The sequence below is a fragment of the Natrix helvetica genome, assembly GCF_964273705.1.
Source record: "Natrix helvetica genome assembly, chromosome: 2".
In the NCBI taxonomy this organism is placed as follows: domain Eukaryota; kingdom Metazoa; phylum Chordata; class Lepidosauria; order Squamata; family Natricidae; genus Natrix; species Natrix helvetica.
Genome location: NC_138552.1, coordinates 203,748,515 through 203,769,269, shown reverse-complemented (window position 1 = coordinate 203,769,269; position 20,755 = coordinate 203,748,515). Strand labels below are relative to the sequence as shown.

The following is a 20,755-nucleotide window of genomic DNA, read 5'->3' as shown; positions in this document are numbered from 1 at the left end:
GCATTTCCTTCAACATCATTATTTATTGGTTAATGGATGTTAGTGTTTCAGTTAAAAAAAAAAAAATTGGATCCACAGATGCCTACCCCACCATTCTTCTAGAGAATTCATAACCCAAAGATGTATAGTTTAGGATGAGAGTAATTATCATAATGACAACAACAAATGTTTTGCTCTGAATCTGATTTTCTCAAATGTAAGAGAGAGAGGAAGACTCTCATTTCTAATGTTTTGTTCATCTATTTAACAGAAAAGCATAAATTTCAGCAACAGACCTCTTTGAAAAAATCATTGTTTAAAAATGGTGATTATTCATTTTCAAAAAGAAGATGCATGCATATAAATGAAAAGCCTATCAATTTTTGGAAAAATATTTTAATTAGTGATTTAGTTATCATAAACTTACAAAATACTGCAACCCAATTTACATTACTTATTTACATTTGTCTGAAGAAACATGATACACCAAAAACATGAATTTTACACTCAAGTCTCAGATTTATGAACTGAATCCTTTTTTTTTTTTTTTGAAGCTGATCTTTCAGCAATTAAATAAAGGAGGTTCTTGGTTTCAACTTTTTCTGCTCTGATTATCCTAAAAAAATAGACAGATGAACTACCATGACTAAAACAAACTTAAGCATGGAAGATATATTGCTTTGGATGTTTTACCCCATTTTTGGCTTAATGGATTAATGTAGTTTTTCTAATCTCCCCTACACCCCAGCCAATATACAGATGAAAGCATCCCTTTTGCTTCTTCAGACACAGGTTGCTAAAATTCAAACAAAGGCTAAAGAATGAGTCAAAGCCTATCTCCTTTAGGGATCTGCTGAGGCCACAAAAGGGATGCTAGCAGGTTGCAGGCAGTCTCCTGGCTGCACATTTTGCATGCCAGCACAAGAAAGCGCCACACAATTTCACAATATCTAATTTCTGATCCCCTCTATTTCTCATTCCTGTAAGACTTCCAGACTGCTCTTAGCTCCAGAGATAACAGCTCCAAACTAACTTTGACATATTGTGTAAATGAAATCTCATTTTCAAATGTTGGGAATTGTACTTTGGTTCCATTATCAACAGGTTTCTCCCATTATCAACAGTCTAAACTATGGGGTAAAAAGCAAAGGACTTTCTTTATATAATAATTAGAATAAATATTTTTCTCATTTAATTTTATAACAATGCATTTTAGAAATGTATACTTATAGTAAATAACCTTATAGTAAATCTTTTAGCAAAACTCTAAACTCAACTATGACTGCCAGATGTCTAAACTGCATTATCCATGTAATACAGTTTATATATAATTTATAATTAGGGTTCATAATTTCTTCCATATTTATTTTCTCCAAGAAAAAAAAACTGGCAATTGCAATTGCTTCTTTAAAATCCATAGGATGTATTTATTTGGGAATAATTTATTACTCACCTCATCAAAATTTCCCATGGTTTTACATAGGTTCTGGTATGCCTTTCATTTTGGTAGCAATGTGGGGGTTGGTAACCTTGTTTCTTATTACATAAGTTGAAATATAGGAATGGGTAGGAATCTGTGGTCCTTTAGATGTTTTCAGACTCTAATTTCAATCCACCAGCATAGCTAATTGTCAAATACGATGTAGTCCAACAACATCTATGGCAGGGACGTGCGGGCAGGGGAGGCAGGGGAGGCAGAGCCTCACCCCTCTCATCATGAAAAGAAAAAAAAAGGGAAAGGGGAAAAGGCACACATGGTCCAATTCCCTGCCTTCCTGAAGGGGACCGCGGAGCGTGCTCTGCCGGCTTGTGCTCTGCGATCCCCTTCATGTTGACTCAGGAAGGCGGGGAATGGGACCATGTGTGCAGGAGGCTGAGGCAGCCTCAGCCTCCTGCATACGCGCGGCTCGCCCTCCGTGGTCCCCTTCATGTTGACTCAGGAAGGCGGGGAATGGGAGGCAGCCTCAGCCTCCTGCATACGTGGTCCCATTCCCCACCTTTCTGATAACGTCACCAGCCTCACCAGTCATAAGCCTCACCGCACGTCACTGATCTATGGAGTCACAGGTTCCCAACTTTGGTATGTATCATACTATCCTTTGGTTTTCATAAGAAACATACACATATATAATTAATTAAAAATATGATAACCATAAAGAGATGAGCACAAATTATAAGCATTCCCATAACACTGATTTGGGGCTTGAAGAGGGCAGTTAGCCTTTAAGGCACGATAAACAGCAGCAAAGGATTGTTCGGCAGGGATGTTTTCTGCGGTATTCAAGTGCTCTCCTCACTTCGTCTTTAGCTTCCCCAACATATTCTTGGACATTCTGCATGTTGAACGCAATGACATCGAAGGTGTCAGCCTGCTCTTCCACCAGCAATGCCACCTGTAGGAAAAGTTCATGGACCTCTTTGATTCGAGATTCAAGTTTCATCAGCTCTTTGTGCCGGGTTTCTATCTCATTCAAGGCAGAGCGAGTTCCTTTTGTGTCAGACAGCAGGTTCTCAGAGAAGACATCCCATCGGCCTTGCTCAATTATGTCCTCTATCTGGTTTCCAGACACTTCTTTGCCCATGATTTCCAGCTGCCGCTGAATCCTAACTTTGCAATTGTCCCGCTCTTTCATCTCAGTTTCATTGTAATTAAACATGGCTTCCTGAAAAGCATGCATGAGATCGACATAATGGTCCTTGCACACACGGGTTACAATTGCGTTTTCACCATATTTTGTTTCTGCATCTTCACTCAGGTCTCTCAGAACCTGAAGTTTTCTGTGGATCTCTTCCCCACGGGCCTTAATGTCCTTCGCTATGGTGTTTGTGTCTCGCTTTATACTACTGAAACGACGCATGGATGTTAGGAAGCGACTGTTTTGCTTGCGCAAGCGTCTCACATCTTCCTTCAGACGGTGATTGTTTGTTCGAATATCTTGAATGTTTTTGTAAAGATTTGCTACGGCATGGTCGGTTTCAAAAAGAAGCGTTTCGTGAGGTCTTTGGAAGTCATCCTCGGCATTTCCACTATGTTGGCTGTACAGCCTAGATAATTCATAAAACTCCAAGAGTCTGTCTCTCATTTTTGTCCTAGGATGAAAAAGCAAATAAGTCAAATAGCAGTGATGAAGACAGATTTCTTTTAATTACCATATATGCATTGAAGTTTGATATACCACATATTTCCATATTAATCAGAAATATTCCATATTACCATATTTTTCAGAGTATAAGATGCACCTTTTTCTCTCAAAAAAGAGGGTAAAAATCTGGCTGCGTCTTATACACTGAATACAGCATTTTTGGCCTCCCGAAACCCTGTCCCCTTCACCAAAATGGCCGTGCATAGCCTTTAGGATGCTTCCAGAGTGCTCCTGGGGGCTGGGGAGAGCAAAAATGAGAGAAAAACAGGCCATTTTTGCTTGCTTTTGCCCCCCCCAGCCCCCAGGAGTATTCTGTAAGCCTCCTAAAGGCTATGCATGCCCCTTTTTTGACAAAGAATGGGCATGGGCTGTTTTTTGCTCATTTTTGCACCCCCCCAGCCCCCAGTAGCAGTCTACAAGCCTCCTAAAGGCTATGCATACCCCCCCTCTTTTTTTGCCAAAAAACTGGCCCGTTTTTGGGAAGTCTGCAGAATGCAAAAACTTTTTTTTTAATTTGCCTCTTCAAAATCTTAGTGTGTCTTATACTCCAGTGCATCTTATACTCCGAAAAATACAGTAATCAGTAAAATATTATCTATCAGAAAGACACTAACTTTCTGATTAATTACTGACTTTCATGAATCCCTTTTTCCAATTGATAAATTAGAATATTTATAGATCCCCTTTGTAGAAGTAGGAAATATTTAACTCAACCTTTCCCATTCTAAGGCCCTCCAAGTATGAATTTAGAGTATTCTTACTGAGTAACTATTTACAGGTATTCGTAGAGGTATACTAGCCTGGGAAATAATGTCAATCACAGAAATGTACATTGCTATTCAAATAGAAAACAAAACTGATGTATCTCGAAACCAAGAGATTTTCTGTACATTAATTCTGTACAAAAGCAGAATTTCCCATATGAAATTTAAAGCAAAAACCTGGGGAAAATCTTATTGATATTGGAGTTATTTTAAGAAGATTCTCCAGGCGATATTTTTGCTATTTGTTCAGTTTCTAACTACATCAAAAGAGCTGATCTCATAAACTTGTCTACTTACTGTTTTATGTCCACTTTTGAAAAGTCAGTCAAATATTTAAGATATTACTCCTTACTTATCATCCAAGGCTTTCCACTATTTCATTTATTCATTAAACCTTTATTCATCTGAATATTCAGTTCTGAAAAATAGGCTGGGCTGAGAAAATAGTGAATTGATCAATTTAAATTTTGGGCTGGGCTTCAGGTTCTGTCTTACCTTAGCACTACATTCAGTCCACTACAATAGACTGCTTCTCTTGGACACCAAGTGGCAGCTGGAAAATAAATACTTCCATCTGGTCAGAGTTTGAGTTTATAAAGATAATAGCCACAAGCTCAAACCTCTTAGACATGAACCCATAACCCAGAATTAATTTATTAAGAGGCCATTAAATATGCTAATGATTTACTGAAGAGATTCCCACACTTTTCAGCTTTTGACCGCTTCATGAAATTCCACATTGTTCATTGAACTCCATGCTACTTTAAGTAATAGTACTATGACTAATAATGACTTTGAATAGTCACATTGACCATTGGAAGTCAATATTGATCACTTTGGGGACCTCTACTTTACTGGGATTGTCAGGCTGGTCAATCAGTCGAACATCATCCATGGGGTGGGGAGCATAGATGAATTAAAATGTCAAAGATGCAAATATCTTCTATTAACCATTTTAAATATTATCAGCTAAATCGGGTATGTTTAGCTTAAGAGAAAGAAGGGCTAGGGGAGACATGATAGCAGTGTTCCAATATCTCAGGGGTTGCCACAAAGAGGAGGGAGTCAAACTATTCTCCAAGGCACCTGAGGGTAGAACAAGAAGCAATGGGTGGAAACTAATCAAGGAGAGAAGCAACTTAGAACTGAGGAGAAATTTCCTGACAGTTAGAACAATTAATCAGTGGAACAGCTTGCCTCCAGAAGTTGTGAATGCCCCAACACTGGAAGTCTTTAAGAAGATGTTGGATAGCTATTTGTCTGAAACGGTATAGGGTTTCCTGCTTAGGCAGAGGGTTGGACTAGAAGACCTCCAAGGTCCCTTCCAACTCTACTATTGTATTATTGTATTATTGATACTTAACCAGAGTACATTATTCCATGAAGCTTTATATATTATTTGCACTTGAGTCAGAAGCTCAGAGGTACATCTGGGTTTAAAGGATTAGCCACCTTTGCCCTGGGAATGCCCAGTTGGGGGCTCCTTTCATATGCCCAGCAGGAGCTAGACTAAAAGACAAGAACTCAACTGCTGGTTTTACTACCAGTTCGCAACCCCCGCGCGTGCCAGATGTGCGCTGTGCATGCACGTGTTGTTCAATGTAAATTGTTCTGCACGCATGCGCAGAACAATTGACAATGAACTGCACACATGCAGTCAATAAATTCCAAAATGGTGGCGGCCCAGCAGCTGCACGGGGAACAGGTTTGGGGGCATAGCAAGCTTGTATAGTTGCCAGTTCTGTGACCCAGGCCTGACTTCCACTACTGGTTCGACCGAACCGGGCTGAACCAGCAGCAACCCACTTCTGCCCTTGGGCTCTCTCGGGTCTCGAACGTGGGCTTGCTTACCTCCCACCCAGCATCCTAACCATTTGTGGCACCACACTCTTGTATGAAACTATCACACTGACTAAAGTTGAACTATTTTATCTGCTGCTGAGTTGCAGCATAAATCCCTCTTTAGCATAATTTTCCTTTAAAACACAGCTTTTATTTAGTAATCTTATATACTAATTTTATTTCCTTTTTTAAACATTGACGTGCTTGATAACTAGAGAGCAGGTGCAGCACCGTAAATTAATCGCAACTACAGACTCATTAAACATTGTAGTCGTTAATAAAGTCACAATTCCACAGTAAAGTTTTACTAATTAGATTATTTCAAATGTACTATTTCAGTAAAATGACTGTTTTAAAAATATTTATCCAACATTTGGCTTCTATTTTAGGTCAACCAAATACCCACCCCTAATGTTTCATAAGAAAATGAAACATTAGTGATGGGTATTTTACATTAAAGTAAAACCTTGTAATAAACAACAGCAGGGTGGAATTTGAGATTCATATACATAGAGTATAAGAGGATCTAGGTATCCACAAATAAATTGTAAAGTTACTTCAAGTTGAGATTGATGCTTCCATCTTTCCAGTCAAACTGCATTCCTTACTCTTACTACACTTTTTATGCTACCTCTACATTTGACATGTTACTCAAGAAACCTCTGTCCTTCCAGTCAGTATTCACAGCGTAACATGTTTCTTATTCTTTTGAAACAAGAATCAAGGCTTGTGCCCTACTTTGAAAATGACCACTGTTGCAGTAACAAGCAGGAAATTTGTCATAACAAGGCATTACAAATATACCTGGTGAGATTTCACCTCAAGTACTAAATACAGTTCAGAAGACCACCATTTAAGAAGGATTCAGACAAACTGGAACTACTTCACAGAAGGGCAACCAGGATGATTCGGGAGCTAGTAATTAAATCCTGTGGGAGGGGAAAAGAATAAAAGCATTTTTAATGTTTAGCACCGAAGCTCAGGAGGATATGATAGCACTTTTTAAATACCTGAATATTGTATGATGCCAAGACAAGTTCCCAAATGGAAACCTTACCCTAAGTGAGTGAAACATTTTGAGTTAGGGTTGATTGGGTGTTTTTTCCCCATTTTTGGAATTATAAATGTCCTATAAAATGGGTGCCTGAATATTTGTTGTAATTTAAAGCAGCCATTCCATCTCTTAAAATTCCTGAAATTCCCCCTCAAAAATGTATCCTAATTCTGCCCAATTTTGAAATGAAACCTTTGACATGAGATATTAAGCCTGGTGTCAAACTAAGACAAGTTGCACACTCGCTGTATCTTAGCTAGTCCTTTTAGCCAACGGGTGGGAGTAGTTGGAACACTTTGTCCAGCTTTAGTTATGGGAGTGATTTTAACAATATCACTGTTTTATTGGCTTATCAATGTTTTAATATGATTGCCCACTCAGGATTAAAATTGGGGGAAGAAGAGAAATAGCAATAAAGAATTAAAGGATTTCCAATGTTTAGCACTGAAGCTGAGGAGGATATGATAGTACTTTTAAAATACCTGAATATTGTATGAGGCCAAGACCTGTTCCCAAGCATTCCAGATGATAGAGCAGAAAATCAGATTTAAATTACAGGAAGCAGATGCCAAAAGATCATTAGCAAAGCCTCCCTAACATAAGAGCAACTGAAAGGTGGACCCAGAGAGTTGGTTCCTCTCATTGGATGTGTTCAAAAGGAAGTTAGACAACTATTTTCCAGGAATGCTAGTTGCAATCCAGTACTAAGCTCAAGATTTTCAACAAGACTCAATGGTGTAAAGCAGTGATTCTCAACCTTGGCAACTTTAAGATGTATGGACTGATACTCAAGGTTCCATACATTTTAAAGTTGCTTATGTTGAGAAATGCTGGTCTAAACAACTCCCCTTCTAATTCTGTAGACAGCTTCTTTTCTACAACTGTGAAGACTGAAATCAAGGAATTTCTAATATGATTCACCCTCAAGTCTTTGAGTCCATCCCATTCCAAAATGGGCCAGTATGTAAATTCAATTTTACTTATACTTAAAATTAAATATATTTGATAGTTTCGTGTCAAGTGTGCATTTTTTTGTCACAGTACAAATGGCAGTTTGATAAGGGCTTCTAGAGGTCTTTGGGAGCTATGTAGATAGATGTGGTTTAGAAGAAAAACAAAAGGAAAGCTTCTAACCATCCCCCCCCTCCGTGTTTTATGAGATGGCACAATCCACAATACATCACACATGTGATTAAATCCTAAATTCATAGGTAAACCACTGGCAGCCTGACTCATCAGTTAAAGGAAACATTGCTAATCACATATTCATGCAGGAACAACCCACAGTTCTTATACAACAGCCACAGTACACATTTTGGAAAGTCATGAGGATTATGTTGCCTTAACAATGCAGCCACAAATGTTTGAAAATTTTTGTGCTGTCTGTGAATTGTTTCAGTGAGACAAGCTTCAAATGCACATGATAAACGTACAGTTTGCATTGCTCTCAGAAAATTCAAAATCCAGGAACAATACAAACTTAGAATAGTTACAATTCCATCCATTTATTGTTCTTATTATGTTTCTGTTTTTAAAAAGTGGATGCCCGCCATGTGGATCTCTAGAAAGTCTAATAATGTAATGGAAAAAAAACCATTTTTTGTAGAAATATAGAAGAGGTGCAGCTTATATGGTAAATAAGAGGAAAATCAACTAAGAGAATTGATTAAAGCAGAAATGAGGGGGGGGGAATCATGAATTTTCTCCTTCAAACTGGCCTTTCACTAATCTCATCCCATCCTTTTCTACTGGATCTTAGCTTGTATTCTATAAGATTTGGCAATGATTTAAATCGGAATTCCCCAAAGTGGTCAATATCAAAAATTCTGTGAATGGCTGGAAGGGTCAAGGGAAATCAGTAAATGTATGATAATTAATAGAAGCAAACTGAATCTACAGTAGAAGAGCATGGTGACTATTAAATTACACAAATCATCATTCCTATATCAGTACCCTTATTGATGCTCATCAGATACATCTCACCTATTTATGATATTAAAAGCTTCAGTAAAAAAGATATTTTAAATTTGATACTTTCATATTTTAAATATTGCCTATTTTTATGAAGTCATTATTATTGGTTTTCAAAGAATTATTAAAGTAGCATTTATTAAATTATTTTCATATACATTTTCATAGTTATCAAATCCCCTATAATCAGTGGTGGGATTCAATTTTTTTTACTACCTGTTCTGTGGGCGGGGCTTGGTGGGCGTGATATGGCTTAGTGGGCATAATGTGGCTTGTTTGGGCATGGCAGGAGAAGGATACTACAAAATCTCCATTCCCTCCCGATCAGCTGGGTCTCGGGAGGCAGAGAATAAATGGGGGTGGGGCAAATCAGAGGTGGTATTTACCGGTTCTCCTAACTACTCAAAATTTCTGCTACCGGTTCTCCAGAACCTGCTGAATAACACCTCTGCCTATAATAAATGTTTGGGAATTTATGAGCAATCTGGAACTTAATAAAGGGGTTCATGAATTGAAGAGTTTGGGGACTCCTGATTTAAATGGTTAATAATTTAACATGAAACATTCTGTTTCAGAAACCTTCTCCATTGGAAGGAGAATTTGCTCCATGTTTTAGGACAGGAATTGCTGGTATCCTTTAGACTAGAGTTTCATTCTCAGTTTGAAACTTTAAGATAATCATACATGAATTTCCTCTGAAGCTGCTTTCCTGCTCACAGCTGGCAGTTCTGTTTTTCATCACAAAAGCCCCAAAGTGACCAAACTGCTACTGTATATGGCTTTGCCTAGTAATGCTCTGACTGCAGAGATCTTTGGGGCAGGCTCTTATAGAACTCATTGTCACATCCTTCTAACTCTGGTACAAAGACGTCCCACTAACTGCTCTCAGAGAATGTGTCCTTGAGATATTGTCTTTATCTTGTTCCCAGCACACCACAGAGGCGAGCTTGCATTGGGCTATGACTGTCGTTTCTCAACAGCATTTGTTCTCCTTGACAATCAATCAACGACACCTTGCCAACAATGTGATCAATCATTTTGTGAGGGCTGGGATCACATGCCAAATTGGTCACTTTAAGCTGCCTCCCCGTCCTCTCTGATGGTTTAGTATTGTTCTCCTCTCTTATGATTTAGTATTGTTCTTTTTGGGTTCAACTTCAGGAGAGATTGGATATCTACTTCCAGAGAGGCATTGGCCTACGTGCAGACCTGACCAGGACCTTCCAAAGCACTTATCAAATCTTACTCAGGTTACCAATTTTAAAGAAATAGAATCAGTGCGCACTCGATTTATCATTAGGCTCTTGGATTTAGGATGGCAACTGGACTACTGTAATAATGTGAGACTCACAACAACTCAGCAAATGCTGACTTGGATTTCAATGAAATACACAAAATTCTGTTTGACTAATTGTTTAAGTGTTCCTTGGGCTCATTTTTTAAGTCTCCAAGGGTTTCTTCAGACAGTCACTATTGATCTGCGGTTGATTGCATGGATCTGAGCTCTGCTGTGAAAGGGTTTTTATATATATTCCTCCTACTTCATTGTTTTTCATCTGAAAATCCCTATTTCTTTCTAATTTGGATCACACATTTTATTCAATGAGGCAGCCAGAAGTCCTGGAGGAAAACTGAGTGGGGTGAGTGACTTTAACTCAGAGACTAATTAATGGGAAAACATTAAACTCCATTTGTTCATGTGGCATGTCACCAGTCTTCCTACTAGGTAAATGGTAAAGGAGAGACCTTTTCAAAAGAAGGCATCATCTGGCAGAGAATGTAAACCTAGGTTCCATTTTTGCTAAACTGGGATGATCACATCTCCATCGTACCTATGATCATGATTGAGAGAAAGTAAGACACCAGCTTGCTTCCGCAAGAAAGAAATTCAGATAAATAGCTTTGTTGCCTAAGATAGTTAGCCCAGGAGCACACAACTTTTTCTTAAAGCAGAAGATACGATAGGATTGGAGGGTGTATGCCAAAAGGTAGCAAAAACCAGGACACATATTACAGCTAAAGTTAATTAAATGAAATAATTATTAGGCTTGTCAAATAATTTAGCTACCCAGGTGAAAGTGCCTTCTGAGCATGCAGGTGCCTACCTAGATGATTCCAGCAGGTCTTAAAGGCACCATGCTGAGCTTTCACTGGTCACTAAAAGAAGCTGATACAGAAGAGATTGTCAAATGATCTGCACAGTGAATACAATCCCCTGTCCATGTATGAAATAATTTTCCCTTGTCATATTGAAAATTAACATTTCACAGCAAATGGGGAGGCACTTCAGGGACAGTGCTCAAGGCTTTAGGGGGCTGCCCCAGCTTATGCTTCCCTATTTAAATCGTATCTAAGCAAAACAGAAGGCAGTGGTCTATTGTTAATAAAGGAAGTGTGAAAAAAAAACACCTTAACTGTGTTTACATTTTGTATTTAGTGCCAAATATCATCACGTATCCCTTTTCAATATCTCTTAAACTCCTAGATTACCAGGGTAATACGAGTCATAAGACACCATTTGTAATTTCCAAGTTAATATCTAGTTGTCTTGTAACAGCTAAGAAGCAAACTATGCACTGACCTATTATGACTAAGCACAGAGAGCACTGCACATTCTGCATTCAGTTACAGCACCTGTATTATCTCGTCACTTGATACATCACCCTTATAGGCTATATACTATTAAGTGACACAAAACCTCATGATTTTCTTGCTCACAAGTGCTAGATGCATTACAGAACAAAATTGATTACACAAATACTAACATGACATATCCATTACTGAGCACAAATTCCCAGCATATCTCAGATTCTTTGTTTTTATCCTATACATTTTTTATGATGTATATCTATGTATATTCATGTCCAGGCATACAAAATGCTGAAATGAAAATGTGACAATTTATAACAAGCAAGAAATGCATGCAAAATTTAAAATAGCGCTCCAGATAACAAAACAATTGATTGCTAGTTCTGCTATACTGTTTTTTTCCCCATACATTCTGAGATCTTCCTTACAAATCTTAAAATAAGGTAGGATTTGGAAGAAAGCTCCAAAACCTTAAAGTATATTGTTTTTAATACTGTACATTAAAATTTTAAAAATTAAAATAAATTAAAATCTTAATAAATTAAACATAGTAATTACTACATTAAAAGTTTAACAGCTTTGTTATTGCTCATGAAGAAACTATGTCATGTGGCCATTGCTTCTTAATTTACTATCAACCAGCATCCTATCTTCCATATTCAGAAATAAGAGTCACTGAATTCATTGAAGCATAATCCCTAGCAAATTAATAGTTATATAAAATTAAAATTAGTAGCTGTAATCTAAGTAAGGTCATCACGTAAGAATAATTAGCAAACGCGGACCTCACATATTGGGTTCCAGAAAAAATATTCAAGTTGTATTCCTCTTCATATTTTTGTTAAATTTCAGGAAGAGTAACACTTGCTATTTTTTAACTGCATTTGCCTTAATTTATATCCCAGACAGGTAACTGTAACACCTCTGCATCTTTGACAAAGTTGATCTTGAAGGGACTCCATTAAATGGCAAACACTGTAACTTTAATCGATGCCAGTTTATGGTAACTTGGGGATTGTTCACTTCCTGCCCCAGCTTTCCCTTCTGCAGATAGAATTATAGAATTCTTCCACGTTACAATTCTTAGACTATGCAGCATAAAACTAACATTTCAGTTCCCTCAACTTTCAATCCATATTTTACAACTGCATCCTGATATACTAACTAGAGCAAAGTGCTGAACTATCTTTTAAAAAGGTTCTTGAGTATGTGCAAGCCTGTATCTCATTTTAATCCAAGATCAACCATAATACTAATACAACCACTGGAACCTACTTCTGCTGCCCTAATACTAAAAACATTAATTTGGGAACCAGCATTGTTTGGTTGTAGAAAAGAATAACACACCCTTAAGATAAAAACAAAATTAGTATCTGTAACTGTATATTTGACTGACAATCTATGGGGAGTGTCAGCCATTCAGGTCATAGTTGTCCCAAAGGTGCTTTTTCAAGAGGCGACTGGACTTTCTGGTTTTTGTTTGAAGATGTTTCGGTTCACATCCAAGAAGCTAAAGAAGCTGAAGAAGTTTCTTGAATGAAAAACGAAACATCTTCAAACAAAAACAAAGTCTAGTTGCCTCTTGAAAAAGCAACTTTGGGTCTGGTTGAGTAATGGTCCTTTTGCTATAAAGTGGTTTTAAAAATGAGAAGTTAAAAATTATACTGCCTTGAAGAATTTCATCACCAGGGTAAAAATGCCAGCATGTCTGTGCCAGTCCAGATACCATACTGGGACTGGATGGTTTTGTCTCTGAGCAATCACATGCTATACTGTAATTACCCAGGCCTGCGTGGCTCTGGGCCTGATGTTCTGTCCTAAAAGCAGTAGAAATCACATATTTAAGCATCTAGCTTCACTTATCTCACACAATATATACTGCTACTGGCATGCTCTCTCATCCTTATTCACATGTGCTTGTCAACCTTCTATATTTACTTTCTTCTCTTTTTACATGTTCACATCACATTTTTTCCATTGAGCTGAGAGATCTCCTTTGGATCTCCTTAGATTCCCTCAACTCCCACCCAAGATCCAGCCCTGTACCACTTCTCAATACACTTCTTGCCAGTGGACCATTATTAAAGCTGAAGGTATCTAGGAGTATAGCATTCTGCCTGGCATCTTTGAATGATACTTATGAAATATTCTCCAAATAAAACGCAAATGTCCAGAAAAGCAAGCCAGAAACTTGCTAACTGGGGATTATGGGAGAATCAATCTGACACATCTGGTGGGGACCAGATGAGGTCCCCTTTAGCTATTTAGCTCATGACAATAAAAGAAGTTCATTTTGAATCAGTTTGGGAAAAGGCCAAAATATTCTCCTAAAATACCATTTTATGTCCAAAAGATAGTAATGTCATTATGTGCAAATGTGTAAATTAAAGAGTGCAACAATATAATACTAATAAACACTGTTTAAATACATATCCACATCAAAACATTATAATGCAGATTATATTTGTGTTGTGTTCTATGTTTCCTTTAAAGTTACAAAAGATTTTAAAACTATAATAGGCCTTCCTGCTAAGCATGAAAAACTACAAGGAGAAGCTTTGAAAGTAACAAGCTAAGAAAAAAAAATTAATCCTACTGAAAAGCCTGAGTTTATATATTTATTGAAAAAAATATCCAGTGCAAGTTTTTATTTCATGGGTAATGTGTGAAAACATCTCTTTCAGAATGAATATTCTTAAACAAATAACATTTTAAAAATAGCTAAAAACAGAAAACATTTTTTCTTATAATTAAGTTTCACATTAGAATTGCTATGTTATGCTAGTAAGTACTATATCAGTTTTAAAAATAATGGGTGCTCGGGACACACCTAATATAGAAGTAAAACTTCTACCAAAACTCTATAGAACAGAAGAAAAAGTCACTGTAGGTCCAATTTGTGCCCAAAGTAGGAACTCATTAGTATGATTAGTAGCCACAGATAATCTTATTTTTCCATGAGTTTTTATCAACAATTTAAAGCCCTCTAGCAGCTACTACAGCTGAACTCTGTGCTGCCTTTAAAACTTCCTCTTGCTTGCTTTCAGTTTTCTCATGGTCAGCCAGAGTGATTTTTGTTACTCAACTCCCAACAAAAAAAAAACCAAATTGTACATACTGTATCTCTGCCCTCACTTCCATCTCAGCCTCTTTGCTAATTTTGGTAGCCCTTTCTTCTCCAGCTATAGGTATGATGATTAAATTGCACTTGAATCCTCTATTTCTCCACCATTCTCCTGAGAAATCAGGATTCAGGTTGCTGATGCCTCCGCGGACTCCGTGGAGTTTTTTTGACTCAAAACTTTTATCAAACCAGCCAGCAGTTAGTGCATAGATACAAAATAGACTCCCAGTTCAGGTGATAAAAACCACGATTGTCATGGTTTGGGACTGTGCAATAAAAATAAAAACTCTTGTCAAGCAGAGAACATCTCCCACAATCCCCATCTGGGAAATCCACCACTGGAAGTTTTTTTAAGAAGAGATTGGACAGCTTTTTGTCTGAAATTGTATAGGGTCTCCTGCCTGAGTAGGGGGTTGGATTAGATGACCTCCAAGGTTCCTTCCAATTCTGTCATTCTGTTCTATTCTATCAAGTAAACACTTACCGCCTGAGCCGGGTAGAGAGTAATCGACTTCCCTTCGGGTCGCTGTCCAGCCAAGACTACGCTGCCTCGTGGAAGAAGCACCTGTCAAGCCTTTCCATCCTGGGAGTTTCCCCGCGGCGAGTCTTATCCCCGCCCCTGGCCCCGCCTGCGCGAAGCCCATTGGCTGCCCCAGTTGCTTTTTTAAAAAAAAGTGTGTCAGGGATGAGCGATGCTCTGGTACGTATGTGAGGAGTGATGAGTCTTCGTCTTGTGAAAGGCGAGCGGGGTGGGTGGAAGCTGCCTGGAAAGACGGCGGCGAGGCAGATGCCGGGCTCCCCGCGTCGATGATCTGCGGAATTCTTGGCAGGATCCCCTGAGGCGTCATCGCAGCAAAGGCGTGAACCTGAAGCCCAGATGTCAGCATCAGGGCAATACCTGCGCTACTTCTATTCCTCTCATTATCCATCCATCCACTCTCCCATCCACTCTGTTTCGCTTTCAAAAAGCCGGGTAAAATTACTGCCCGATTACCCGCAGAGGATATATAGGAAAGATGGACACAAAACGTGTAAAGATTACTTCAGTTTTGGGTTGGGTTTTTTTTTTTAAAAAAATAACCCCACGGGTGTTTTTGTGCAGCAAAAAGCTCCCTGAAGGACAAAAGTTTATTTCACGGATTGATTCCATTCTGGAAGACTCCTTGGGTTAGGTAGATGCTCAAGTTGTTTGGAAACAAAAGTGGGAACATTAAAAGGAAGGCGGGAGAATGGAGTATTGTGCAGTTTTATCAGAATAGGCGTACTGTACTGTACATGTATCTCAACCCTTTCTTCTTGTTGGAATAATATTTATTAATTTATTAATCACATTTATATGGCCACCCATCTCACACAAAAATGCTGTTAATTATCCAACCTTTTGAAAAAGTCACCATTGTTGTTGGGAACCTAAAAAGGACTATTTACAAATCAGAACTGCATATATTAGTTTCTGTTTTGATTTCCCATTTTTCCCTGTCGTTGTTGCTGTTGTTAGTTGTGAAGTCATGTCCAACCCATCGCTACCCCATGGACAATGTTCCTCCAGACCTTCCTGTCCTTTACTATCCTCTGGAGTCCATTTAAACTCATATATTCATATATAGACATAGATATAGATACTTAAACCTTACACGGGAAAAGACCCAAATACAACAAAACCAGCATATATATATATATATATATATATATATATATATATATATATATATATATATATATATATATATATATATATATATATATATATATATATATATATATATATATATATATATATATATATATATATATATATATATATATATATATATATATATATATATATATATATATATATATATATATATATATATATATATATATATATATATATATATATATATATATATATATATATATATATATATATATATATATATATATATATATATATATATATATATATATATATATATATAATTTCAGGTGCTGCTAACCACAAGATAATGTGCAGTTATTCTATGTTTAGGCCCTCCTAAACATAGAATAAATACTCCTATGTTTAGAAGTAATAAAAGTTAAAGAGAGTGTTGTATATATTACCTGTAAAATTCTTCAAAAAAAGTTGAATGAGGTCAGCTAAATTAAAGGTCTTTTCTCCTCAAATTCCATAAAGAAAACACAATATTTTCTAAAAAGTAGATGATATCAAGATCCTAGGCAAGATTACATTTTGCTTTTCCTGTAATGCACATCCTTATTTCCTATTTCCCATAATAGGTCATGCAGTGATCAAAAATTGATTGCCATATGTTGTTTTTCTACCTTTGATAAGGAGAGTTATATTTCCCCACTGAATAATTATGTGTTAACCTTTTAAAATGGGTGTCAAACTCAATTTCATTGAGGGCCGCTTTAGGGTTGTGTTTGACTTTGGGGACCGGGTGGGCGTAGCCAGTGTGGGTGTGGCCAGCTCAATGTCAGTGGTTTTGGGAGCGCCTGTGGTGGCCCGAGCACTCTGCCAGCAAAAACGGGCTCACGGGCTCCTTTTTCGGATGCAATGGCCTCCTGCAACCCTCTGCCGCAACCCTCCCAAGATCAGTTTTCGCTGACAGAGGTACTATGAGTTGGTCCTTCGCTGTTTCTAGGGCAGCCCTGCAGGCCAGATATAACGACCCTGAGATCCAGATACGGGTCCTGGACCTTCAGTTTGACACCCCTGTTTTAAAACATTCCCTGCTGAGTTATTCATGCTTAGCAATTGGGCAACCTAGTTATTTCGTCTAGTTATTTCCCAATCAATTTATAGTTCTATGACCATTTATTTAGAGATCATCTTCACTAATAAAGTGTGAGATTTCTGAGTAAATATACCAAGACTTCTTGTGCACATGAAGAGATCAGAGTATCAATTTTAGACCAATCATAAACTTGTTTTATTAAAGGGTTAGCTAAGGGATCTTTCCAGTATCATTTTCTTGCTCATATTTAAGAGTCTGTGGATTTTTATTTTTACATAGTAAAAATAAATATTGGCAATTCTAGGAAACAGGGTTTTTTTTCGGTGGTGGCGAAATTATTCATTTCCTGCAAATGGTATAATGAGTAGTGTGTGCCTACTCCTTTCACTTTGGCCTTGAACGGACTTCCCTCTTTCTTATTTGTGATTTTGCAAACTTTAAAAAAGCAGCACATGGTACCCTTTACAGTTTGTAGGCTGAAAGCTTTGGTCATGTTGGGTTTCCCCTCTGCAAACTTTTATCCTTATACTGAGTTTATATAATCCAGATGGTAGAAAAATTGTAACAAATAAATTCCAGGCTTGCATCAGATACTCAAGAAAAACCACAGTCCTAATTTAGAAAAATTAGTTTTGCATGTGGGATAAAAACACACAAAAGAAAACGTAGTTAGGAATACGTCTTAAAAAGACAAATGCTATGTTAAAACAGGAAGAATGCAGAAATTAAAGATAGGGCTGTGAATATATATATATATATATATATATATATATATATATATATATATATATATATATATATATATATATATATATATATATATATATATATATATATATATATATATATATATATATATATATATATATATATATATATATATATATATATATATATATATATATATATATATATATATATATATATATATATATATATATATATATATGTGGCAGAGCAGTTCCTTCTGTGAAAGAGGAGCATAAATGCAAATATGTAAATGTCTAAGCAGGGATAATGGGGGTTTGATGAGTTCAAGTAATCATGGTTTGCTGCTGATTAAGGAATTAATATGTGAGATTGCAAGTTCAAGTTTGATACTTGATTTGATCTTATAAAATTTATCATGCTAAGACATGAATTCCATAATAACTGAACACCTCTATTCAGTGTTCTAATCATAAACCAGGTTTTCAGACAACAGTGGCTAGATGGACATGAGAGGCTAATCAAGTGCAAGCTTGTAGTAGACCTTAAAAACCGTAGATTTTGAGTCCTGCTGGAATGGCTTCCAGGCTGTTTCTTAGGAGAAACCGGTTTTAAGCCCTCAGGGGAAGAAAAACAGACAGTGTGGAACAGGAGACAGGATGATGAATGTCAGGCTTACCCAAACTAGGCTATAGCTCCACAGAAACTTGGATAAATGCAACAAGAAACTATATCTTAATTGCCACTCTGAACAGCAGCTACAACAGAAAATTGGCTGTCTCCATTAACCAGGCAGGAAATGGTACTGACTTCTACTTCAAAGTTCCAGTGTTTCTCCCTTCTGCTGCAGAGAAGACTTATAGAAATAAATAAACAAGCTTATAAATTAAATAAATAAGAAATAGAGAAGATGCATCCTAGTGGGGGGAAAGCTAACAAAAAGAGCACAGATGTATTTCATCTATTGAAGACATTTACAATGTTACACTCTCTATATTTATCTATTTGCAAACAATTCACTTCTGCTAGATCAGATTCTCCTGATCAAGGATCAGGGATGTCACCTAAGATACCTCTCTTCCTGCTAGCCCACGTAGGAGCATATAATATGAAAAAGAGTAATTACCATTTTATCATTATTTACTTTGAAGATCTAGAAAGGATATTCAAGCATCAATAGGGATATTCAAGGACGCAATAAAAGCGGCAAAACGGCAACATTTTTCCGCTCTTATCATGTCCGCAGATAACTGCCCAGCTGCCCTATTTAGGGTGACCCATTCCTTACTTAACCAAGGAACTGGGAAAGACCCCTTGCAGGGTAGGGCTGAAGAATTTGTTCAGTATCTGCAAGATAAAATCGCTCAGATCCGGACAGACTTGGACACTGACTGGGTAGATTCGGGCGAGTTGATGGGGATGAATCTTGTGGAGACAATCTGGGATGAGTTTGACCCTGTGACCCCCGAGGGCATCGACAGGATTATGGGGAGACTCAGTGCTGTCACTTGTGTGCTGGACTCGTGTCCCTCTTGGTTAGTTTCGGCTTCCCGGGAAGTGACACGAGGCTGGCTCCAGGCGATTACCAACGCTTCATTGAGAGAGGGGTTCTTTCCCACCGCCTTGAAGGAGGCGGTGGTGAGGCCCCTCCTTAAGAAGCCTTCCCTGGACCCAGCTTCTTTAGCCAACTATCGTCCGGTCTCCAACCTTCGCTTTGTAGCAAAAGTTGTCCAGTGTGGTAGCACATCAGCTTTCCCAGTACCTGGATGAAGCTGTCTACCTGGATCCGTTTCAGTCGGGTTTCAGGCCCGGGTACAGCATGGAGATGGCATTGGTCGCGTTGGTCAATGATCTCTGGTGGGCCCGGGACAGGGGCTGCTCCTCTGTCCTGGTCCTATTAGACCTCTCAGCGGCTTTCGATACCATCGACCATGGTATCCTACTGCGACGACTGGGGAGGTTGGGAGTGGGGGCCACCGTTTTACGGTGTTCTCCTACCTGTTGGATCGGTCACAGTTCATGTTGACTGAAGGGCAGGGATCGACCCCGAAGCATGTCACTTGTGGGGTGCCCCAGGGGTCGGTTCTCTCACCCCTCCTGTTCAACATATATATGAAACCGCTGGGCGAGATCATCCGTGGTTTTGGGGTATGGTATCATCAATATGCTAATGATACCCAACTTTTCATCTCTACCCCAAACCACCCAAACGATGCCCTCGACGTGATGTCCCAATGCCTGGAGGCTATGCAGATCTGGATGGGGAGGCTCAAGCTCAATCCCTCCAAGACTGAGTGGCTATGGTTTCTGTCATCCTGATTTGTGCATCTTGTTCCATATTTGATGATAGGGGGAGAAATTTTACCCCCCTCAGAGAGGGCCCACAATCTGGGAGTCCTCCTGGACACGCGGCTTAGTTTAGAAGAACACCTGACGGCCGTGACCAGGGGGGTCTTTTACCAGGTTCGCCTGGTATGTCAGTTGTGCCCCTTCCTGGATCAGGATGCTCTATGCACAGTCACTCATGCCCTCGTCCTTTCTCGCCTGGACTAGTGCAACACTCTCTACATGGGGCTGCCCTTGAAGAGGACCCAGAGGCTTCAGCTGGTCCAGAATGCGGCCACGTGGATTATCATGGGGGTACCTAGGTGCTCCCATGTTACACCCCTTTTAGGCAGCCTGTACTGGTTGCCAGTTGTTTTCCGGGTGTGATTCAAGGTACTATTTATGACCTTTAAAGTGCTCCATGGCTTAGGCCCAGGGTACCTGCGAAACCATCTACTGCCACCAGTAGCCTCCCACCGTCCAGTGCGATCCCACAGAGCTGGCCTCCTCAGGGTGCCGTCGGCCAGACAGTG

General features: G+C 38.4%; 1 protein-coding gene across 5 annotated transcripts; it reads right to left on the bottom strand.

The window, feature by feature from the left end:
* Positions 1-1,993: 1,993 nt before the first annotated feature.
* Positions 1,994-15,064, bottom strand: STX11 (syntaxin 11). 5 transcript variants are annotated; one of them, XM_081940792.1, is made up of 5 exons: positions 14,951-15,030; positions 10,859-10,920; positions 6,533-6,657; positions 4,382-4,439; positions 1,994-3,069 (listed from the first exon to the last, which is right to left on the bottom strand). In XM_081940792.1, exon 5 carries the CDS (start codon positions 3,060-3,062, stop codon positions 2,196-2,198), a length of 867 nt encoding a protein of 288 aa, XP_081796918.1. In that variant the 5' UTR covers positions 3,063-3,069; positions 4,382-4,439; positions 6,533-6,657; positions 10,859-10,920; positions 14,951-15,030; the 3' UTR covers positions 1,994-2,195. The 5 variants fall into 5 exon arrangements, with proteins under 5 accessions (XP_081796918.1, XP_081796917.1, XP_081796919.1 ...); XM_081940791.1 differs by lacking the exon at positions 10,859-10,920 and having other exon boundaries at positions 14,951-15,064; XM_081940793.1 differs by lacking the exons at positions 4,382-4,439; positions 10,859-10,920 and adding an exon at positions 4,184-4,321 and having other exon boundaries at positions 14,951-15,064.
* Between the last annotated feature and the right edge of the window lie 5,691 nt (positions 15,065-20,755).

What these genes read in the sequence shown, in the direction of transcription:
- STX11 (XM_081940791.1), bottom strand. Translation starts at nt 3,062, where the DNA reads ATGAGAGACAGACTCTTGGAGTTTTATGAATTATCTAGGCTGTACAGC.